The 24,639-nt window shown below is 40.7% G+C and overlaps 2 protein-coding genes across 8 annotated transcripts; one reads left to right on the forward strand and one right to left on the reverse strand.

Moving 5' to 3' along the window:
- Positions 1 to 944: 944 nt before the first annotated feature.
- LOC110885417 (probable serine/threonine-protein kinase clkA) lies at positions 945 to 4,016 on the forward strand. Of its 4 annotated transcripts, none has more exons than XM_022133113.1 (4): positions 945 to 1,169; positions 1,269 to 1,361; positions 2,897 to 3,545; positions 3,591 to 4,016. In XM_022133113.1, exons 2-4 carry the CDS (start codon positions 1,274 to 1,276, stop codon positions 3,811 to 3,813), a joined length of 960 nt encoding a protein of 319 aa, XP_021988805.1. In that variant the 5' UTR covers positions 945 to 1,169; positions 1,269 to 1,273; the 3' UTR covers positions 3,814 to 4,016. The 4 variants fall into 4 exon arrangements, with proteins under 4 accessions (XP_021988805.1, XP_021988806.1, XP_021988804.1 ...); XM_022133114.1 differs by having other exon boundaries at positions 2,897 to 3,532; positions 3,578 to 4,016; XM_022133112.1 differs by having other exon boundaries at positions 2,897 to 3,451; positions 3,488 to 4,016.
- Positions 4,017 to 5,461: 1,445 nt separating this feature from the next.
- On the reverse strand, positions 5,462 to 23,579 carry LOC110885416 (DNA-(apurinic or apyrimidinic site) endonuclease, chloroplastic). Of its 4 annotated transcripts, XM_035978572.1 has the most exons (12): positions 23,306 to 23,568; positions 23,122 to 23,230; positions 22,888 to 23,050; positions 22,600 to 22,694; positions 22,442 to 22,521; positions 21,792 to 22,243; positions 6,688 to 6,798; positions 6,458 to 6,595; positions 6,329 to 6,376; positions 6,125 to 6,205; positions 5,812 to 5,971; positions 5,462 to 5,698 (listed from the first exon to the last, which is right to left on the reverse strand). In XM_035978572.1, the coding sequence occupies exons 3-12, from the start codon at positions 22,996 to 22,998 to the stop codon at positions 5,577 to 5,579; spliced, it is 1,398 nt and encodes a 465-aa protein (XP_035834465.1). In that variant the 5' UTR covers positions 22,999 to 23,050; positions 23,122 to 23,230; positions 23,306 to 23,568; the 3' UTR covers positions 5,462 to 5,576. The 4 variants fall into 4 exon arrangements, with proteins under 4 accessions (XP_035834465.1, XP_021988801.1, XP_021988802.1 ...); XM_022133109.2 differs by lacking the exon at positions 22,888 to 23,050 and having other exon boundaries at positions 23,429 to 23,579; XM_022133110.2 differs by lacking the exon at positions 22,888 to 23,050 and having other exon boundaries at positions 23,424 to 23,569.
- Between the last annotated feature and the right edge of the window lie 1,060 nt (positions 23,580 to 24,639).

The following is a 24,639-nucleotide window of genomic DNA, read 5'->3' on the forward strand; positions in this document are numbered from 1 at the left end:
TAGTTAACTCACACATCTACACATTTGTGTCTATCACGGAACTTGAACACTAAACTACTTTCAAGAAACACTTCTCACACTTTTTCAATACACCTTTGTATCGGTAGACCATAAGTCATTCAGTGCTAGAATAAACTATTTATGCAAGATCTCCTTCTCTCTCATCTCTCTCCTCCCACCCCTAACATCTCATGTTTTTTTTTTCCAAAATTTCATTAACACTCCTCCCTTTTGTCTCCTTCCCATTGAATTAGACATAAAAAGGTATCTTTTGTTTGGTTAATTAGTTATGTATCTTCTAAAAATAAAATCAAAAAGTTATCAAATAGTTCCATAACTATTGGGTAAAATCATTATTTTGCAATCACAATCAGTATTTATCAACTGTTTTAAGGAAGATACATCAAATCGTCAATATTAGATACGTTACAAATCAACGTTTATGATTCACAAATTAATTTCAGTCGGCCATTTATTTTATGTACTTAAAACAATTAATCAAATCTGATTTTATACCAATTACTAACTTTCCAATACCGCATGATCCTAAATGCACATAAAAAATACTAAAAGTTGTCACTTTCACAACAATGTTTAAATGTTAAAAAATAAAAAAGAAATTAAGATAAAGGGGTAAGTTGTTAGGAGGTTAAACAAGCGTTACATTGAAAGGAAAATGTGATCGGTCTTTAACAAACTTTTAATTTATAATCGATATATCATACCGTCTTAATATATCATGTCTTATGTCTTAGTACTCGTGTATTAAATTTTAAGCTTTCGTCTTATAACTTTTAATATATTTGTATCATCATAATATGATATAGTATTACACAATATAATATAATATATTGAAAGTTATAAGACGTTTAATCCAGAGTATTAATTGTCTTAGAAAATTAAATCCGTATATAAAACATGTATCATGTGTACGCCATCTGTACTCACTCATAAACTCAAAAAAAGTGTTTGCACAAAGCCTTCAATTCCGAATTCTTTTGCTTCCTTATATAACACACACAAAACCAAAAAAAAAAAAAGGAACCTGAAAGACGTATTTCCTATCACTCTTCCTCTTCTGATCATCAAAAAATCATAAATTTCACAATACCCACATCAAGATTTGCCCCAAATCGCCTTCTTCCTTCTGATTTCACCCCAAATTGCAGGTACCCATCTTGAATTTGGTGAATTTTTTATTCAAGAATGTTTTTGGTTTGATTTGATGTTTGGATAAGTGTTTGATTGTTTGGTGTTTTGTGTTGCAGTGATCATGGAAAGGTGGAGAAGAAAGGGTGATAAATGTAATCAAGAAGTTGCTAGAACAAAGTTTAATTATCATAACAGAAAACCGCCTGTTGGTATGATTTTGATTTTTGAAATATTTTATTATATATATATATTTATTTATGCTGTTTGTGGTTTTGTTTGCATGCATTTGGGTGTTCAAGATTGGGGGTAAATTGTTTCTGCAGAGGGTGATGATGATTAATTGTGTATATTTTTGTTCATGGTTATTTTTATTAAATTTTGTTATATTTATTGTATTTGTCTTTTTAAATTTTACTTAACCCTATGCATGTTCAGATCATAGTCTTTGTAATTTTAGCATTACCTTTAAATTTGTGAATAAGAACTTCTGAAATTTATCAGGAATGTCTTTGAAAAATGCATAAATTCTGTGTTGAATGATGGCTAAAAGACTAGTTTCGCGTCCGCGTATCTTGTGTATTCCTTTGTGTTGTCTTTTGGGTCAAAATCACTTGTTTGCATGGCCGGCCCTGGAGGTGGGCGGGGAGGACCACCGGCCAGGGCCAGATATTTCGAGGGGCACGTTTTTTTATGAAAAAAAACCCTATATGTATATGTAAAATATTTTTTTAATAGGGTACACCCATACAAATACCAACATAGGCCCCCTTACAAAACTATTCTTATGGTTTAGATTAGTTATTAACCCCTTTGGCATTAGGTTTAGACCTTTAGTGAGCCCAATACCCAATTTCGTTAAGGCCTAAGGGCACATTTTTTCAAGCTCGAACAGGGTACACGAATTCTCAGGAGCTTGTTTGTTTTCCCTTTTCATATGATGCTTATTTTGTTGAACATAAATATGTGTTGAAGTGTTTTGTAAATCACTACTAGCTTGCTTATGCCGTAATCTGTTTTTGTCTTTTTTTTTTTTTTTTGTCAATTTCGGTAATATAGTGTGGTTTGATATGTTTACGGCTTGTTAAGATATCTTTTAAAATTTCTGAAAATGAAACTTTGTTCGAAAACCTATTGAAAACCGCGAGATGGAACTTAGATAATTTTGTTGAAACGACTTTGACAGCAAGTACTGTCGGTTCGATTGGAGCGGATTAGGTTAACTATATATCGTTATGACATGTTTTGTTTTGAAGCGGATTAGGGTAGCCACGTTTTGTTATGACATGTCTTTTTTGGAAGTGGCTGTGTAAACTGTTTGCAAATCACGTATAGTAATACTGGATTCTTCGATGATCTTAGGTGACAAAGTAGTAAGTAGTTCGACGTAACGTTGATATTTTATATTATAACATTATGTTAGAAGTGGGCAAAATTTAGATGTGCTCATGTGGTTCTTAAAAACACACGTGTATCTGTTTTTCTTTTGGACCGAATGTTGGATGTTTAATTATTACGTAACGGGTCATCTATGAATACTTCTTTTTTGCCCCGTATTATTGCTCCAAGATCCCTCCTAGATCATATGAATTTGCGTTGTTATCTACCATCAAATTTAACATATATGTTCCATATTCAATACCACGATAAACTGTACGTAGAATGTTGTTCTTGCGATTGTGAAAACTATATATCATTAGGTTTCAAAAGTATGAGCATTTACTGAAACCGAAAAACATCTTATCAGGTGGGAATTCAAACTGGCATCCGAATGTTCCCTTCTGGGAGAAAAGATTCGTCTCGTTAGTTGGATCCTTTTCATGGAGAAAGTTCTTGGAAGCAAAGGAATTCACGTATCTCTACGACAACGTAATGAAGTGGGACGATCGTGCAGGAGAAGTAGCATTCCGCACAGCAAAAGAAACATTCTTTGCAAAATTTCATGGTCTTCCCTGTGACGAACAATTTCATGATCCAGACATGTACATCGACAAAATCGATTGGAATGCTCAAGTGGATCATAATCTAATACAAGATCTTGAGTCTGAACGTGTGGCTCCTGCTGACGCTAGCCACCATGAACCTGTTGTTATCTTTGAGGATGTACTCCCGGACCCGTATAAAGATTACTCGCCTTATGGCTGGGGCGATAGTGATCACGAGGACATCAACAAAGATCAAAATGTGATTAATTGGGATGATTATATAGATGACGGGAAGATTATTTGGGATACCGGTGATGTTGGGGGCGGTAACAATTGGTGGGGTTGGAATGAAAATGATAATAAAACAGGCGATCAAGGTTGGAATACAAACGGTTATGAAGTGGGTGATCAAGGTTGGAATACAAACCGTTATGATGGTAATAAAGCGGGCGATCAAGGTTGGAATACAAGCGGTTATGATGATAATAAAGCAGGAGATCAAGGATGGAATACAAACGGTTATGATGGCAATAATAATTACTATGGGTATAGCAATGTGAATGACAACAGGTACATGTCGAGTCACAAAACATGGAGGTCTCATGGGAATAATAATAATAATAATAATCACAGAAGGAACAACGGGAATTGGAGGAGGTCAACCGGTCAACGTCATGAGAGTCAACATGGGTCAACTTTTCATGCGCGTGGAAGTCAACGCGTTCGTGTGCACCAGTGAGTCCTAGTTTCACCAGGATGAGTTGCAGATGATTTTTCATAGGGGAATCCCAGTTTTTTTTTATTTTTTTAATATTTTTGCTAGTCTGTTCTTTTTGGAATCTTTTTGAGGTTGGTTCTGGTAATGATAGATGAATGTGGGAGAGTTTGAATAGTAGTTTTGCATGTGTTGGTTACCTTTTGGTAACTAGTTCTTTTTTAGTAGCTAGGTTCTTGTTATTTAGAAGGCTGTAGTGGGTTATTTCCTCATAAAAAGACTTAGGAAAATGCACAAAATTTTTAGGGCAAATGACATAAAAAACCAACATAATCTCTGTTTTTTCCCATAAAAGTTCTTTCACTTTTTTTTTTCACTTAAAAACCAACATACTTTCTTTTTGTCTCATAAAAGTCCTCAAACAACTTTTTGCATATAAAAGTCCCTCCAAATGTTAAATTTAAACAAAATTGTCAAAAATTTGTTACTTATTGATATCACATTAGAAAAAAATTGAAATGAATTAATGTTTTAAGTTGGATATATCACAAAACAAAGTATCTTCAATGTTTGTCATTTCTTTTCTATTTTAAATTCAATAAATTGATAACAATAAATATTATTCGAAAAACAATATAATAAAATTCACAAGCATGGATGACAAAACTTAAAATAAAATAAAATAAAAAAATATATAAAATGGTATGTATAATTTAAAATCGTTAAAAAGTATATCATAATTTGTCAAATAATGCTTTCTTGATTTCATCCGATCATAATTAAGAGATTTTTTTTGTTAAAATTTAACATTTTAAGGGACTCCTATGATACAAGAGTAGAAAATATCTTGTTTTTATGTATAAAAACGTTTAGAGGAATTTTATGAGAAAAAAAGAAAGTATGTTGGTTTTTTATGTGCAAATAATAGTTGAGTGATTTTTATAAAACAAAAAAGAAAGTATATTGGTTTTTAAGTGCAAAAAAAGTGAAAAGACTTTTATGAGAGAAAAAAAGAAAGTATGTTGGTTTTTATGGCATTTGCCCAAATTTTTAATGTCTTCTATTAATTAAATAAGTTAAAACTATTTTGGTAACTTTCATGCCAAAATCTGATATTTCAAAAATAAACTGGCATAGTTTAAACATAATTTCTTAAACGGGATGCCAATCCGTGAATGTAAAAAAAGACATTATTTTTCGGTTTAAATGGTATGCGTTCATGTCAATCGGCGTCATGCGGTTTTCGTGTTTTGGTTGGTTTAAAATTTCCATGACGTACCGAGGAGCAAACACAACCCTACTTGTGACTTTTTGGGTATATTCAAAGGATGAGGCACATTTCTTTCTTACGTGGTTTTAAAGAAACTGTTGTAAAAACATATGACGTGCTATGAGGTGTTTAGCAACCCAAAGTCGAGGCTAGACTTTCATTTCATGTATGCCAAACATTTTATATACAATCAAATAAGCTGTTGCATCTCTCAACCTTTTTACACATCAGCCGCTATCTTTGACCAACTTTGGCCTACATGTGTATCAAACGGTTTTTGCATATACCCTAAATTCGACCTACATGCGTTTGAAACATCGCCACCCTGAGGCCTTTTCCTGGTCGCGTTTTTTTAAAACCAAGCATACATACATCAAACTCAAAAAAAAAAAAATACGATAATTATCGAGAGAAGATTTTATATAAATTAAATTGTAAAGAAAATGACGATAAACACCAAAATAAACAAAGTGCTAGTTTTTCCTGCATCATCAAAACTGCAATTTCATCATCGAGATTACAACTTAAGAACAAGGCCAATAGGACAGTGATCGCTTCCTGCAACATCTGGGAGAATGTAGGAATCATGGACGTTTTCTGCAATTGATTCCGATACAAGGAAGTAGTCCAGCCTCCATCCTATTTATCATTTACCATAACACCAAACACAACAACATATACTAACGAACGATAATGATCATACATCAAATCAAATTAACTTCAAACATAAGATGATACAAGAAAGAAAGTACCTTTATTTGTTTTACGTCCACCATGTCGGAATCCCCAGTAAGTATAGCCAACAACATTAGGATGCTGTTTCCGGAAGGTATCAACGAAACCCTTTTTAAGGAAATTTTCCTCGAATGACCTTCTTTCTTCAATTGTAAAACCAGCACTTCGTTTGTTTCCCTATTCAATCAATAACAAGATGAGTTAGTTGTGGATCCGTTCCCAAATTAGTTAAGAATCGTTCATTTCCCTACAAAGAATCATCTTGTGGTGAAAAATACAGAAAGAAATTATCCATTAGGGGCGATTGGATCGCCAGTACAGATCGATTACCGCAGGATTGTAGATGTCAATTTCTTCATGTGCGCAATTCAGATCGCCGGTTAAGATAACCGGTTTTGACTTTTCCAGCTCCTGTAGAAACAAATTCATTACTAATTTCCAACGCCGAAAAAATAAAATCATATAAACAAAAAGAAGACTAGCCTTCATAACATTACATTACTGAAAATATTTTGATAATTTGTGGAGGCATACCTTGATGTAATTGCTAAGACTAGGATCCCACTCTATTATCCTGTATGACTAGATTACAAAAACGCATAAAAATCTATACATTAATGATAAAAAAAAAAAAAATCGATTTTTACAAATTTGATATATTACCAGCCTTTTAAGACCATCACCAGAATTGGGAACATATCCGCTTATTAAATAAAATGAATCAAATTCTGTTGTCACAAGCCTTCCTTCGCTATCGTGGTCGGGTATGCCAAGTCCATATTTAACAGAAAGTGGTGGTATCTATCAAGATAATAAACAAAGTCTAGTTTAATAATAATAAACGATAACCTTATGTTATAAAATAATAATGTTGCAAAGAGGAATGAGCGTACCCTAGAGATGATTGTGGTACCGGAGTAGCCAAGCTTAGAGACACTACAAGTCCAGAAGCTGTTGTCATATCCTTCTAGAAGACGTTGCTTTATTGCCTCTACATCTTTCTCCTGTTTCATGATTAAACGAAAAAAAAATTCCAACAATTATAATATTTTACAAATTACGGAAATGATAGCCATATCCCTTGTGGCTATGTTTAACAACTTTATGGTTATATTTTAGGGTTAATAACTTAATACCATAAAAACCAATATACTTTCGTTTTTCCACAAAAAGAGTCCATCAACCTGAACTGGCATATTAGAGCATGGTCACATGGAACGCGGTACGCGGTACGAAACCGGCACGCAGTTTGTGCCTTTCTAAAAATCGGTACGTTGGTGGGTAGGTTCATTTGGGAAAGCTAATTCGGTACGTGGTACGGTGTATCCTATGGCGTACCACTGTAGTCTGGTACACGTATCATATATATAAAATAGATCTTTCATTAAATTTCAATTCAAAAACATAATCAAAACAGAATGGGTAATAACATGGGATGGGTAGTAATTACAGTGTATTAATTGTAGCGTGAAAAGTTAATAGCGCCAATTACTATTACTACTATATATATATTTGGAAATTGGAAAGTGGATATGAATAGTATGTTTTAATAGTGTTTTAGATTATTTGTTTTAGTTTTATAATAATATTTTATTTTATCACATAAATTGATTTTTATATATATTATCTGAAAGTTGCCATAGTAATTCAATACTTTGAGTATATGTTTAAATTTTTATAATAATATATTATTCATCATATAATTGCTTTTTAATAACTTATGTACATCAACTTTTTTAAAAATCTACCTTCTTAACTATGATTTTTTTTTTGTAACATTGCGATCTAAATTTTATTAAAAACAGATACTTTGCCATTGTCGTACCAAACCGAACCAAGACCAACCGAACAACATTTGTATCGGTACCGATATTTATTTTTATTTTTATTGTTTTTGTTTTCTATAACATGACACAGTAGCTATCGTATCGTACCAAACAACATTGGTAATTGTACATGTATTCATTTTTATGGTTTCTATTTCTGATAACTTTTTTATTATACAACTATGGCAGCGACGATAAATGAATATCATCGCTACCAATACCGTGTCAATATGAATTGATCGATATTTTACAAACAATATCGGTGTTTGTGGCAATGATCGTTTTTTTTTTTTCATTTTTGGTCGATATAAATAAATGTTGATTTCTATACCGAGTGAATTATCATACCAGTATTGAAACGAACCGAAACCGATACCCATTAAATGCCTGCATTAACGTACCGTCGCAAAGCGCGGAGAAATAACCTAGTTATAAAAAGCAATGTTGTAGAAGGCGCTAGGCGATAGTCGGCCTGTGAGGTACCGCCTAGGGATTAATCGGATTGGACTTTTATATATAATTTTACATTTTTTTTATAAATATGTAGTTAATTTTATACTTTTTATATATAATTTTACAAGTTTAGGAACCATATGTAAACTAGTGAAAGATAGAGGGAGCTAAATATCAAAATACCCAAACTTAATATAACCTAATACCCACCCACGTTCTCCATAAGCCGCCTTCCTCATCTCCATTGTTTTCATCAGACACAACCCATACTCTATAACCAATTTCGCTTCTTCTGATTGATTAATTCTTCAATGTTGTTCGATTTTGCACATTGGAGACAAGTGCAGATCAAATTTAGGTTCTAGTCAAGGTAAGAACTCGTTCTAATTTGACTGTACTGTTCCGATTTCAACTCATTTTGATCCAATTTTGACCTCATACTTAACCGACTAGGCCCGATTTAAAGCGATTTTGACCGATTTTTACGAGTTTGACCGATTTTGATCATTACCACCTAATTTGGCCGATTTGGCTATTTTTGGGCGATGGACCTCCGATTACTGCCTAGGCGCTGATTAATCGACCGCCTAGGCCAATTTCTGCAACATTGATAAAAAGTGGGAAAAAACTGTTCACTTATCTCTGTTATACACAAAATAGCGGCAATTGTGGTGTGAAAAGTTAAATGGTGGCAATTAAAAACAGGGGGAAAAAGAACTGTTATACATCTTTCCGATAAGTGTCAATTGGCTTTTCAACTTTCAGTACATGAATTTGGCCGTACCAGAACGCGGGCCACTAAAATCGGAAACGCGTTTCGGATTTGATAAAAAACTTGAATTTTGCGATTGGAACACTATTGTAGAACACAATCGGGAACGGTTCAATTTGCGATTCGGTACGCGTACCAAAGGCGATGGGACGTTTCTGTACCACGATTCGATACGAACAATCTGGTACGCGATTCACGGGTCTTTTAGCGTTTCTTGTGACTATGTATTAGATTCTCAACTTGTAAAAGATACACGAAAAAGTCACTAGTGTTCGTGCGCCTGTAGGGGATACCGATTTCTTCCCTGTTGAGATAGGACTTCACCAAGGGTCTGCGTTGAGTCTGTTTCTCTTCATGATAGTATTGGATGAGTTGTCTAGGTCGATTCAAGAGACAATTCCATGGTGCATGCTTTTCGCAGATGATATTGTGTTAGTGGCGGAGACTAAACATAGCATGAATGCGAGGTTAGAGGAGTGGCGAGCAGTTTAAGAGGGCAAAGGTTTAAGAATTAGTCGCTCCAAGACTGAGTACCTTTATTGTAATTTTAGTGGTGCGGGCGATGGCGATGACACTCAAATTACTATTGACGGTCAACAGGTTCCGCAGGTTACTAAGTTCAAGTATTTAGGATCGCTTATACAAAGGGATGGATAGATAGATAGCGATGTAGCACATCGCATCCAGGCTGGTTGGTGTAGGTGGAGAGCAACCACTGGGATTTGTGTGATAAAAGGTTCCCAACTAAATTAAAGGGGGAATTTTATAGGGTTGCGATTAGACCTGTGAAGGGGTATGGTCCTAAATCTCGCGCCACCTAACCGCGAGTGACCATTACCCTTATCAAAAAACCCCCACCAGCAAAGAACTACGTCCACGCGGACGCATCCTTCGAATCCAATCGGTCAAAGGATAAGAAGGGGCCTTACCTTGTGTATGAAAGTGGATGTGCATAGCGATGCGGCTGGCACCGCATCATATGGACATTTTCGTCACGACAAGGGATCTGGGCAACAGCAACAGTCACCACAGACGGCGATGCGGCTTGGCACCGCATCCCGCATATGTCTTTGTCAAAGCATGGAGCGCGGGAACATCAAAGGTTACCGCAGGCAGCGATGCGCCCCGCACCGCATCCTGCCCACTAGGCAAGTGGGACTGACAACACAGAGCAAGTGGCACCACTGGCAGCCGCCTGTCAGGCCATACGTAAGCAACGGACTGACACTGCAGTAGGACGTGGCTTCACCTCCACAGCCGACAAGCCTGACACACCTGCAAAGGGGCAGCACGTCGTCAGTCCGTCCCTTCAGCTCCTCCTTCACTCCTCGGCTATAAATACCAACCCCAAACCAGGTTTGAGGTATCTCTTCACAACTCTCTCACTACTACTACTATCACACTTTGCTTCCCAAGCAAATTACTGATTCTCACACCGGAGAGTGGTAACAAGGAGCACCCCCCACCCCATCCTCCTTGTTACGAGTCACGGCTTGTTTCCTTGTGCAGGAGATCAACCGGCGGACGATCCAGCCAGCGATCCTCGAGAGGAAGGGATTAACCCTTCTTGACGAGATCAGTGTGTTAACCCCGCCCGGTTAACCATTGTTTCATCATTGGCGCCTACCGCTACTCTTAGCACTTTCCTAACCATCCCTCTCCCTCTCAAAAGATCATGTCTGATCGTCTAAACAATACCACCGGGGATAACCTAAATCCCACAAACCCAGGGCCCACGGGGACTGCTCCCCCAGCCTCAAATCCTGGCCACATTGGCACGTCAACGCAAGGGGGCGCATCCCTTACGTTTGGACATGGCCTATCACAGTACGCACCTGTGATTCCTCCAGACATGAGTCTTCATGCCTGGTACGACCAGCAAACAGCTCTGCTGGCCGCAGCATACAACAGAGCCTGCGCAGATGCGCAGGTACCGGCCGGTCCTACCCCAGCACCACAAACCCCTGCGGGTCGTATTTTACAATACGACGGCAGGGCTCCTTCACGCCCAGCCTCCCGAAGCAGGCGTGAAGACCGCGGATCCTCTTATTGTGAGGTCCGCACAATCGATGAGGACGATTCCTCATATGGGTCTCGTGCCAGAGGCCCAATACAAAGTCGCTTGGGCCCTCAAGGCGATAACAGGCGGCAATCCACAGCCCACCGCGGCTCCGGCATTCAAAGCCGGCTGGGACCGCAGTCCCATCACGAAGGTTATGGTCGTACCGACCCGGACGACCATACATATTGCGGGGAATCTCATGCTACCAGTAGCAGACCGGGAGGACGCCACTATGTTCCTCCCACTCACCCCCGTAACACATACCTCCGCACCGCAAAGCGTCTCGAGAACCAACCCTACCGGCCAAAATCTTTGGCCGAAAACTCCAAGTTCGTCCCAAGAATCGCTCACGCCGGTGTCAACACCACAAAATTCCCATTGAATATTGGGAAATATAATGGTTCGTCCGATCCGGACGACCACATAAATATCTTCACCGGCATGGGGTGCAACGGCAACTGTGACGAACCCACCTGGTGTCATTTTTTCCCTCAGACCCTTACAGGTCTGGCAAGGGTTTGGTTCGATTCTTTGCCAGTGGGATCACTGGAATCATATGAGGACTTGTAAGCCAAGTTCCTCGCGCATTTTAGCCAGCAACGACGCCATGAACATGATTCCATGGACGTCATTAACATCTGGCGCAGGGACGACGAATCGCTGGAAGCATTCGTCGTCCGATACAACAAAGAATGCCTAGAGATAGGTGACGTGTGCGACCAAATGGCGCGTAACCAATTCATCGTAGCTGTTAGAGATGAACAGATGGTTATAACTATCTCTGGCAAGGACGGCTTGCCCATAGTCACATAATTCGCTAGTTGAGCCACAATCTCCGATCCAGTTCGAACGATCCCAATCGCGGTACGTTCGCGGTCCCGGATCGACCCGGATCGCGATTTCAAAGTTAAAATTGGCGTTCCCAACTCATCAATTCAATTGTATTAGGTGCTATCGGGATCGCGATTTGCTTGAATTCGGAACGTGTATACAAATACGTTGGAACGTCGAACCAAACCTGAAGATGGAAAGTCGGACAAAAAAAAACAATTTCTGCCTGAAACCAGGAAGAGCAGCGGCTGCGTTTTAAGCCTTCTAGGGTTTTAATATAATAAGTTTAGGTGTTTTAACTTTTAGCCCCTCTATCTTTCAGTAGTTCACATTTAATCCTTAAAACTTGTAAAGTTTATATAAAAAGTGTAAAATTAGTTTGTTTATTATAAATTTAACCCTCTCTATCTTCACTACTTTACATTTTATACTTAAACTTATAATAGCACTTAGTTATGTAATCTGTTTTGAAATTTGAAGTTTGAAGTTACTTATGAAATATGATCCAAAATAATAGCACTTGGTATAATGGGTACATCGTACCGCATGATATGGTACATCGTACCGAAACGATCCGAAATGAGTCTACCCCCCTCCGTACCGGATTTTAGGGACCTAGCGAATTGCGATCCCGTACCACGTTCCCGTACCGGAGCGTACCGCGAACCATGTGACTATGGGCTTGCCAAAGAAATGGGAAGATGTCATGACAGCAGTCAAGACATACGCACAAACTCAGCGGTCCCTCAAACCACATGTTGGCAAGGCACCACCCCGGGTGGAAGGCCAGTCCTCCCACCAAGAGCCTAAGCGCAATAATAAGCGCAACCGGGACACTCGGAATCGCGGCAGTGAGTCTAAGCCATACGTCCCGCACAACAGCCAGCCCGACGCAAGGGCAACCATCAACGCCCAGCGTGAGAACCGGGCGTCGAAAAAACAGTCTCGGGACCGTAACTGGACCGAGATTACCCAGTCACCAAGCGACGTCCTCCTTACGGACGCGCATTTTCTGCGACCGGCCCAGCCGATGAAGTCCAAGAAAAACCAGGACCTCACACTCTATTGTGACTATCACAAGGACTCGAGCCACGCAACAAACAACTGTATCAGTCTCCGGCTGGAGATTGAACGAGCCTTAAAAGAGGGGAAGCTGCAACATCTGTTGTCCGTTGGGCAAAAACCCACCAAGCGCATTACCCCACACGGCGAAGGCACCTCCACAGGGAAGAGAACCATGTATGTGGCCTCAACCCATATGATCAACGGAGGCAAAGAAAGGCCGCGCAAGGCGGCAAGAAGACCGGACAATGACTGAAAAGACGAGCAAGTCATCTTTACAAAAGTCCGAGGCGGCCCGCGCGACAGGTGCGCCGTCGTTATTACAGGCCAACTGGCTAATTACTGCACCGAGCGATTATTCATCGACCCGGGTAGTATTTCTGATATCATATACGAGCAGTGCTTCAACCAGTTCGATCAGAAGGACAAAGATCGGTTGCAAGCGGTGGACTACCCGTTGGCCGGGTTCGCAGGGGAAACTGTCTTTCCCCTGGGCTAAATTACTTTTCCTATGCGTCTCACCAGCGAAAGGCACACGCGAATAGAAGAGGTAACTTCATGGTTTTACCTCACACTTACAAATATGACGTGCTCCTTGAGAGAGAATCCCAAGGCGACTTCAACATGATTACGTCTGTACCTCATTCTGCAGTCGGTTTCCCAACCAAAACAGGGGTCGCGATAATCTATGCACGCAGGGAAGTCATGACGTCGGACGAGTTGCGTCCGACCAAGATAGCAAGGCCTACCCCAAGCAACCAACCAGAAAAATGGGTTCTCAACACGCGATACCCAGAACAAAAGGTCACGTTGTGCCACGCCTTGTCACCCAACATCAAAGCGCACCTGAAGTAGCTTCTCTTTAAGAACCAAGATATTTTTGTGTGGACACCCGCAGACATGACTGGGTCCCACGCTAAGTTGCGCAACACTTCTTAAATACCTTGCCAGATATCAAGCCCGTGATCCAAGGCCAACGCCACCTTGTATCCGCGAAAAATCAGGCGATACATGAGCAAGTCGAATAACTGCTTTACGCAGGCATCCTGCGAGAAGTCAAGTACCAGACTTAGTTGTCCAACCCAGTCATGGTAGGAAATCCATCTGAGAGCTGGCGCATGTGCGTCGATTATAAAGATCTCAACAAAGCCTGTCTCAAGGATTGTTACGCGCTTCCGGAGATCGATGAAAAAGTCGATAACCTCGCAACATTTCGATGGAAGTGTTTCCTCGATTGTTACAAAGGCTACCAACAGGTACAGATGGCAATCGAGTATGAAGACAAAACGGCATTCCGTACGACAACCGGAAATTACTGCTACATAAAAATGACGTTCGGGTTGCGCAATGTAGGCGCAACCTATCAAAAGTTGATGAACGACACTTTTCGCGGCCAGATCAGCAAAAGTGTCGAAATCTATATGAACGACCTGGTCGTCATGAGCATGGAGAAATACACCATGCTCACCGATATCGAAAGAACATTCCAAACTCTGCGAAGCGTCAATATGAAGCTTAATACAGGTAAATGCTCGTTTGGAATGGAGGAAGGCAAATTCCTTGGATTAATTGTAACAAAAGATGGATTCGGGGTAAACCCGGAGAAAGTTTAGGTGATAGCCGCACTAAACAGATTCTTAGCCAATCATGCGGCTAAGTCCTATCCTTTCATCAAAACACTGCGGAACTGCTTAAAAAATGAACAATTCCAATGGACCGCAGAGGCCGAAGACGCCTTCCGGGAAATGAAAGAGTGTTTGATCCAACTCCCAACTCTGACCGCGCCACGCAAAGATAAGCCACTTATCTTATACCTATCTGCCGCAAACAACGCGGTAGGTGCGGTACTCATAGTGGAACGATAGGGAGTTCAAACACCCATCTACTATATCAGCAAAATGCTCAATGACCCAGAGACGAGGTACTCCATCATGGAGAAATTGGTATTAGCACTGGTGCACGCATCGCGATGGTTGCGACGTTACTTTGCGAACCACGTCATCGCAGTGCTAACCAACTACAGGATCGGCCCGATCCTATCAAAACCTGACATTTCTGGCAGATTAGCGAAATAGGCAATTGAGCTGGGCGCACTCACGATAAACTACAAGCCGCGCCCCGCAATTAAGGGCCAGATTCTGGCAGATTTTGTTGCCGAGGTACCGGCAAATCGCATCTAAGAATGCGAAGAAAAACAAAACCCTTCATCACCACCATCTTCTTCAGAAACATGAGCACTTTTTACTAGCGACTCGTCAGCCCCGATGGCCAAGAGCTTACCTATACAATCCGCCTCGATTTTAAAAGCACAAATAACGAGGCAGAGTATGAGGCTCTATTGGCAGGGCTATGTCTGGCAGTCAAGCTCGGCGTACAACATCTAGAAGCATACGTCGACTCCTTGTTAGTTGCAGGGCAGGTGCGCGGTGACTATGACGTAAAAGGGGATATCATGATCCTCTACCTCGAGCAAGCCTTGCAACTAAAATCAAAATTCACTTCCTTCAATATCCGTCACATCAACAGAAGTGAAAACAAATCCGCAGATGCACTGTGAAAACTCGCATCCACCAGCTTCCAGCACCTGGCAAATGAGATACGCATTGAGATTCTGCAGAATCCCTCAGTACCCCTGCGCCAAGTCAATGTCATCCAGTACGGTACAACATCATGGATGACACCAATCATCACATACTTGCAATCAGGTGTTACTCCCGAAAACAAGTCAGAGGCACGTAAGTTGCAATACAAAGCGTGTCATTATCAAATGGAAGACGGTATCATATATCGTAAATCATACCTGGGCCCACTCCTACGCTACGTCGATCCCCAAGATGCTACATACCTTATCAGAGAGATACACGAGGGAATGTGTGGCATACACGCAGGGCCACGCATGGTAGTGGCTAAAATTATGAATGTTGGGTATTACTGGCCCGGCATGCAACTGGATGCAGTCAAAGAATTGCGCAAATGTATTAATTGTCAGCGACATGCTCCCAAGACTTTGCGCGTCAAGAACAACTTGATCCCGGTCACCACCGCATGGCCCTTTCAGAAATGGGCAATTGACGTGGTCGTACCTTTCCCGAACGCACCAGGTGCGGTCAAATTTATCATAGTAGCCGTCGATTACTTCACAAAATGGATAGAGGCAAAACCACTCGCCTCAACCACTGCTATGATAACGAGGAAATTTACTTGGGACACATCATCTGCCGTTTCGGTCTACCAATGTGCATCGTTACCGCTAACGGCACCAACTTTGCTGCCGACGAATTTCAAAAATGGCTAGAAGAACTAAATATTGAACACATATTCTCCTCCGTGGCACACTCGCAAGGAAATGGCCAAGTTGAGAGTATCAATAAAAGTCTAGTCGAAGGCATCAAAGCAAGGTTGGGGTAAACCAGGCGTGGTTGGGTCGATGAACTCCCAAGCATCTTATGGGCTCACAGAAAAAGCCCAAAAACGAGCAACGGGGAGACACCCTTCAGCCTGGTCTATGGCTCAGAAGCGGTAATCCCCGCGGAAGTAGGTCTTCCTTCACCTCGAATGTTGGCTATCAACAAAATAGCCAACAATGAAGCACGCAGGCTTGACTTGGACCTCCTAAAAGAAAGGCGTGAAAACGCTGCCCATAGTCACATGGTTTGCGGTACGCTCCGGTAGGGAACGTGGTACGGGATCGCAATTCGCTAGGTCCCTAAAATCCGGTACGAAGGGGGGTAGACTCATTTCGGATCGTTTCGGTACGATGTACCATATCATGCGGTACGATGTACCAATTATACCAAGTGCTATTATTTTGGATCATATTTCATAAGTAACTTCAAACTTCAAATTTCAAAACAGATTACATAACCAAGTGCTATTATAAGTTTAAGTATAAAATGTAAAGTAGTGAAGATAGAGAGGGTTAAATTTATAATAAACAAACTAATTTTACACTTTTTATATAAACTTTACAAGTTTTAAGGATTAAATGTGAACTACTGAAAGATAGAGGGGCTAAAAGTTAAAACACCTAAACTTATTATATTAAAACCCTAGAAGGCTTAAAACGCAGCCGCTGCTCTTGCTGGTTTCAGGCAGAAATTGTTTTTTTTTTGTCCGACTTTCCATCTTCAGGTTTGGTTCGACGTTCCAACGTATTTGTATACACGTTCCGAATTCAAGCAAATCGCGATCCCGATAGCACCTAATACGATTGAATTGATGAGTTGGGCACGCCAATTTTAACTTTGAAATCGCGATCCGGGTCGATCCGGGATCGCGAACGTACCGCGATTGAGATCGTTCGAACTGGATCGGAGATTGTGGCTCAACTAGCGAATTATGTGACTATGACGCTGCCATCAACGAGGCCAAGTACAAAACCAAGCTTGAAAAATATTACAATTCACGCGTGCGGGTTTGTACCTTTAATCCAGGAGACTACGTTCTTCACGATAACGAAGCATCTAACGCTGAACGCTCAGGAAAACTTGCCCACAAGTGGGAAGGACCCTACCTCATCAAAAAAGAGGTCTTGGGCAAAGGCGCGTATAAAGAGTTAAATGCCATTTAGTCCCTGTGGTTTGGGCCATTTTGCCAGTTTAGTCCAAAGGTTTCATTTTTAACCTGTGGGTCCAAAAAGGTTTCACAGTTGCCATTTTAGTCTACTGGGTTAACTTCATCCGTTTTTTTTTGTTAACGAGAAGGCCAATTCGGTCATTTTTTATGGCTGAATTGCCCTTTTAGTTAACATAATTACATACAAAATGACCAAATTGGCCTTCTCGTTAACAGAAAAAATGGATGAAGTTAACCCAGTGGACTAAAATGGCAACTGTGAAACCTTTTTGGACCCACAGGTTAAAAATGAAACCTTTGGACTAAACTGGCAAAATGACCCAAACCACAGGGACTAAAATGGCATTTAACTCCGCGTATAAACTACAAACTTTAGAGTGCGAAACTATCGCACACGCACATGGAATGCACAAGACCTTCGACGCTGTTACATGTAAGCCATGTTTTCACATTCTCCATGTAACCTATCGGGCCGCATGCCATTTGCAAATAAATAAATGAACGATTCACTGCAATATTGTTTATTACTACTATTGCAAATGCGTGTTTCCACTTTGCGGTATCTGCAAAAACAGATTGGCAAAATTTTCATTCGCGATACCCACACAAAGTGGTGACCACACACAAATATTGTAACAGGCCAGCAAAGGCAAAACATTAAGTGCCTGTCCGGCCGGATACGCACATACGGTTTTTACAAACCTACACAATTCCTAAACCCTAACAGGACAAACACAGGAATTAACTAATACTCATACGACAAAGGTATAGAGTATACTCAACCGCGTTTACAACGGGTAGAGTTTTGCATACACACGTTCAAACATGCAAGAAGTAAAAACACTTGTACAGATTGAGCAAAACAATTGAACTTTATATTCAAAAAATTCTTACACCCATACGGTGTACAACGGATTTACATAAAGTTCTAACATTTGCAGAGGAAAACAAAAAAGGGCACGCAGGCCAACCTAGTCCTATTTTGTACCGCTGGTACCCGCGCCATCTTTGCCATCACCAGCGGCCCCTTCCTCTTCCGATTCTTCGGCATCAGCATACAACATCCGTAAACGGTCTACATAGTCTTCTGCATCCAAGCATTCGTCAAGCTTCTCAAGGGCAGAAATAGACGTGTCATAGAACGATGCAGAAGCCGCGTTGAGAAGCGGTTCAGTATTCACACCATGGAAACCAGACCGTTCATCGGTGTATTCGCCTTGGGCCAGAATGTTTATATGACTGATGCATCAGTTGTAACCAGCTTTAAAGCCAGCATCCCGGGCACGCTGCTTAATCAGGTCTATACCAGTTACAGTCTCAGGCGCGTCAAGGATAGCCTTAACAATCTGCAACACACAGGTAATAAGGTCATCACATGCAAATCCAAACAAAAGCAAGGGCACCGGATACTTGCATGCGCAATACCGGGACACCGCATCCACTCACGATCAGTCTCAAGCTGATTGAATGAGGAGGTAAGGCTATCTCTAGCCTCAGCAGCCTCGCTAGCCCGCCTTTCAGCTTCAGTCGCGCGGGCAGTAACTTCCGCAAGCATGGCATCGCGATTCTGCACTTCAAAAAGTAAAGACAACTCATACCTGGAGGCTTCCAACGGTTGTGTTTAAAAGGGAGCGATCAGCATTTCCTTCTTCAAGGGCCTTGGCAGCACGGGCCCCCACCTCCTTCACCTTCTTCAAGGGCCTTGGCAGCACTGACTCCTGATCCTTCAAGAGCCACATCCGAGCAACACACTCTTTTCAAGCGAGTCTGGGGTTACAAAACCGCAGACACTCATGAGTCGCTGCGGACACACCTATAGCTCTGCAAATGGTTGCTACAGAAGAGCCACAACTAAGTCATCACACAGATGAACGAAGCTACTTCAAGGAAAACTACTCGGCATTGGAGCGTGAAGGAAAAGGGCAATAGAACAAATGCGGACGAGATTTCCAATCACCCGAAGAGATCTCGTTGAACAACAAGCAACCGAACCGCGGTAACAAGTCTGCTTATGACTTTGTTTGCTAGCCTATGCGCCGCATAGAATAAACAATGGTGGGCACAACCTTGCCCGTAACCATGTTTATTGGCCCATAGTACAGATTCACATTGTTCGACCAAACATGGCCAAAAAATGACGCAACGAGGTAACCGCAAAGGACGTGCGGTTACTTGAGAGCAAAACTGATTAACACGAACACCCCACTAAAAAGGGATCATCATTACATGTCCAATTGCTGAACATAGAGCTTGAGCGGCTGTATGAAAGTGGACGTGCATAGCGATGCGGCTGGCACCGCATCATATGGACATTTTCGTCACGACAAGGGATCTGGGCAACAGTCACCACAGACGGCGATGCGGCTTGGCACCGCATCACGCATATGTCTTTGTCAAAGCATGGAGCGCGGGAACATCAAAGGTTACCGCAGGCAGCGATGCGGCCCGCACCGCATCCTGCCCACTAGGCAAGTGGGACTGACAACACAGAGCAAGTGGCACCACTGGCAGCCGCCTGTCAAGCCATACGTAAGCAACGGACTGACACTGCAGTAGGACGTGGCTTCACCTCCACAACCGACAAGCCTGACACACCTGCAAAGGGGCAGCACGTCGTCAGTTTGTCCCTTCAGCTCCTCCTTCACTCCTCGGCTATAAATACCAACCCCAAACCAGGTTTGAGGTATCTCTTCACAACTCTCTCACTACTACTACTATCACACTTTGCTTCCCAAGCAAATTACTGATTCTCACGCCGGAGAGTGGTAACAAGGAGCACCCCCCCACCTCATCCTCCTTGTTACGAGTCACGGCTTGTTTCCTTGTGCAGGAGATCAACCAGCGGACGATCCAGCCAGCGATCCTCGAGAGGAAGGGATTAACCCTTCTTGACGAGATCAGTGTGTTAACCCCGCCCGGTTAACCATTGTTTCATCAACCTGCTATGTTGTATGGCACAGAGTGTTCGTCGATTAAGAAAGCACAAAAGCGCAAGACAGAGGTAGCAGAAATGAGAATGTTAAGGTGGATGTGTGGGCATACAAGGCTAGACCGGATAAGAAATGAGGATTTTAGGGAAAGGTTAGGACTAGCTACTATTTCAGATAAGATAAAGGAGGGAAGATTGAGATGGTTTGGGCATGTGAAAAGGAGGCAATTGACCCCAGTTAGAGCAGTAGAAGGCCTAACTTTGGAAAGGAGGAGGAGTCGAGGTAGGCCCAAGTTGACTTGGGATGAGCAGATTAGGAAAGAATTGCTAGAGTTACACCTCTCTGAGGACATGGTCCAAGATAGGGGTTTATGGAGACGTAGGATTAAGGTTAAGGACTTTTAGGAGTAGATTCATTAGGTCTGAGCATTGGGGTAGTTGCTTAGCGTTTCTTTCTTTATGGTCTAGGCGGATTTTGCATTGATTGTTTTTTTTTTTCTTTTTTTTCATAAATGCTTAAGTGGGATCTTGTAATTTGAAATATTTGTTCTATTTCACTATGTTACCTAGACACCACTTCTTTGCTATTTAGTAGTGCTCTGTTTATAGATTTGTTTGGTTTCTCGCTTTTCTACTATATGCCTTTGGTATCGTGGGTCTCTCTGGAAGCAGCCTCTCTATCCCTAGGGATAGAGGTAAGGTGTGCCTACATCTCGCCCTCCCCAGACCCTACCAGTAGCTTTGCTATTTGTGGGATTTGCTGGGTACGATTGATTGAATGTCTAAAGGGGAGGCCGGGAGGGATCATGAGAAAACTCTATCTAGTTGTTACTAAACCCTAATCCCTAAACCCAAAGAAATAAACCCAAAACCCTCAAAAAACTAAACCCTAAAGGCTAAGGCCTAAAAGCTAAAAAAACTAAATGCTTAAGTTAAACCCTAAAAGCTAAACCCTAACCTCTATAATTCAAACCCTAAACCCTAAAAACTAAACCCCATAAAAAATTTAACACAAATATCAACCATTTGATAGAGTTTTCTCATGAAGAAAAAGTTTTCTCATGATCCTCTCCCTATATCTAAAATGCACGTACTTTAGAATTTTTTTCAAAAAATGATAACTTGTTAACTCTTAATTCGGTCAAAACGATAATGATATTCAAAAATTTTTGCCAAAAAAAATCGCACCCATCTATTTTTGACCAACTTAAGAGTTAACAAGTCAATATTTCAAAAAGAACTTCAAACCCGCGTCTCTTATAGACAAGTTTAGAGACTTTAAATTAGGTTGAAAAACGTTCTCGTGATAAATAAAAAAGTATATTGTTATTTTATTGTATTTACCCTACATTTTACTATAAACAGATAGTTAACCATGCCCATTTGAGATAAAACACAGCCCAAACTGACCCGCTCATAAGTGAATGATCTGAAATTGCCACCTCTAATTTGCATATTATGTTACGGATATCAAGAAAGAAATTTGCCTGTAATTTGGTTTCTTGCAAGCAAAGCACATCAAAATCTTCTCTTTGTGCAAGTTCCAATGCTGAAAAGCTTTCTAACTTTAGTAAAGCCCTTAAACCGTTAACATTCCACGACATAATCTTCACATGTTTTATGTCACCATTAAGAGCAGGAGGCCTCATGGTTCTAGGGTTATAAGCTACCCATTCTTTCTGCGGTTTCTTGTGAGCAAGAACAGTCCAAGGTTCAGCTTCATGTTCTGAAATACCGTTCTTTTGACAATTTTCAGTGTTCTTAGAACTTTCCAAAGTGATGTTCAGATCTTTTGTGGTTTGTTTTGCTCGTTTCTTGATCCTTTTATCTACAGAAACGGTGGTTGTAACCTCGGTATGTTGTTCAATGCATAAACTCTCTGTCTTCCTTTTGGAACCTTTTTCATGGGATTCTCCATCTTCAAGCATCTCTCGAGAACCTTGGTATACAAATAAAAAATAAAATTCTTAACAAGCGGATGAAAGTTTAAAATTATATTATACTCTATCAATAGTGGAAGGTGTAAAAAACTTATAATATATTGATGATGCAATAACACCCCAGCATTTATAGCTTTAACTTATGTCGATTGCCGACCATATTTATTTAGTAATGTATAAGTTACAAGGCTGGGTACCATCAACTTCTTCGTCAAAGAACTTTTTGAGCGCGCTTATGAGATCACGTTTAAGACCTTTCGTTGAGCCACCGATGCTCCTACAATTCAAAAACCTCATTAAGGATACTTAATGTTGAAATTTCACCAATTCAATGGATTACCAATAGAGAAGTTACCTCAATTTTGTTCTTAGCTCTTGAACTGTCATTTTCTCAAAGGCATCCGGATTGTTGTTGGCACTTTTAGAAATTCTATTTTTTGTTATGCTTTCCTAAAATTGAGAAAAAAAAACGATGAAAATAACAGTGACACTTTCATATTGACAATATGTGTAATATTAAAGACAAGCGGAGATATAGTAAAAGGGATGTAACAAGCAACTTATATAAATAGCATGAGGAATTACTACACTATTAGGGGTAGAATACACAAGTTTTATAGTGTTCTTGCATGTGGGGTCCTACCGCTGCTACTTGAGTAATACTCTCTCCTCCTTCCCATCGAAAAATGTTACAATAAACTTGTGAAACCAATATACCAATCAACCACATATAGCAGCATTGCACGAAAACCATCCAAAATACTCAACTTTGACCCAATTACACAGGCCGATAATCGGAGCTTCACCTAGGAATTTTCATCAGTTAAAAGTATTTTGCTATTGGTTGAGTTGAATCTAAAACGGGAGTTAAAGTTACCTCTGGTTGTGTAGTTGATGAATTATTATTATTATGATGATTCATCTTCAAACTTGAAGAAAGCAGCCTAGTGTTCCCACAAACCAAACCTCCTATTCTCAGAATCCTCCTATAAACCAAAACCAAATCTTATCAACAATAAATAATAAATGTTCCATTGCAAATGTAAATGTAAATGTGACACCTTTTGTGGATAATGAAATTTCGAAACCCTAAAATTAACATGGGTTGGGTTGGGTTGTGAGTTAATTAAATCAAATTGTTTGGTTTGGGGTGAAAAGGGTGCAGTGCAGCAGAAAGACCTTGCCTTGATTATGCAGACGCAGGTAGCTTATCTGCAAGCAAACGTGTATGTATGGAGTTCATCAACACTCAACAGAACAGGGGTTTGTTTAACTGGATGGCGATGGCTGGGAGGGTATACCTAATTTCATACCCATATACATTGTAAAAACTTCAAAGTTTCCGGGTATACATTTTGGGTAAACTTCATGTAATCGGGTCAGGTATCATCTAATCCCATATCTGGTCCCATACAGGTATACCCGTCTCAAACGCTTCGGGTTTCAGGTATACCAAGTGGGTTTGGATATATTTGTCATCCCTATTAACTAGTGGAATTGTCTCGCGTGTTCCGACGGTAATTCAGTCGTTATCGGTTTGATTCATTATGTTATTGGTATTGTACAGACACTTGGCAACGTGATTAGCAATCAAAAGATATAACTCAAAAAGTAAAGTTAGTGATATGCTCAAAAGGATATCTACACATGTTTTTAGTCGATCAAAAACCATAAAAACGAATATTAGTAACACTTCGGGTAGTACACACACTGGTACCGATTTTGTTCAATCAGAAGGTAATATCAGTATTGTTGGACCATAATAGTTCAGTTTGTCATTTGTACCGGTATGGTCTTGACGCTCGATGTAGCTTACGATATAAAAAAAGATACTCTATAGCAAATATGACCTAGTTTTCAAGGAAATTTATACCGGAAACCATAAAAACAAATATTGGTACCGCTACCAAAGTTGTTCGAACGGTATCGATTAGGTTCGTCGCGTAAGAACAAAAAAATCAGTTACGTTCCATTTGAACAACACTCTTATCAAAATTAGGGGTGCAAATGAGCCGAGCGGCTCGCGAGCTACTCGAGATCGACTCGAGAAAAAGCTCGAAACGAGCCGAGCCTTATCGAGCCCGAGCCGAGCTTGAGCCTCAAAACAAAGCTCGTTTATTTATCGAGCCCGAGCTCGAGCCTCGCATGTGAAGCTCGATAGGCTCGTCGAGCCTTATCGAGCCTTAGTGTAAACGAGCCGAGTCGAGCTTATTTAAACTTGTTTACAAGCCGACCTCGAACCTAAAAATAAGCTTATTTAGTAAACGAGCCCGAGCCCAAGCTTCACTTATCGAGCTCGCGAGCCTAAAAAGTCTATTATCTATATTATTTTTATTTAATATACTAATTAATAGATAATAAACGAGCCGAGCCCGAGCCGAGCTCGAGCTTGAGA

The sequence above is a fragment of the Helianthus annuus genome, chromosome 10 (genome assembly GCF_002127325.2).
Source record: "Helianthus annuus cultivar XRQ/B chromosome 10, HanXRQr2.0-SUNRISE, whole genome shotgun sequence".
Taxonomy (NCBI): Eukaryota; Viridiplantae; Streptophyta; class Magnoliopsida; order Asterales; family Asteraceae; genus Helianthus; species Helianthus annuus.

Bases quoted from the DNA above. Each gene is read 5' to 3' on its own strand.
- LOC110885417 (XM_022133111.1), top strand. From the start codon at position 1,274: ATGGAAAGGTGGAGAAGAAAGGGTGATAAATGTAATCAAGAAGTTGCT. The intron at 1,362-2,896 runs GTATGATTTTGA...ACATCTTATCAG, and splicing joins TAACAGAAAACCGCCTGTTG to GTGGGAATTCAAACTGGCAT.
- LOC110885416 (XM_022133107.2), bottom strand. From the start codon at position 23,346: ATGTTAATTTTAGGGTTTCGAAATTTCATTATCCACAAAAG. The intron at 6,377-6,457 runs GTAATATATCAA...TTTGTAATCTAG, and splicing joins GTGATGGTCTTAAAAGGCTG to TCATACAGGATAATAGAGTG. The intron at 5,972-6,124 runs GTAATCGATCTG...TTGATTGAATAG, and splicing joins TTGACATCTACAATCCTGCG to GGAAACAAACGAAGTGCTGG.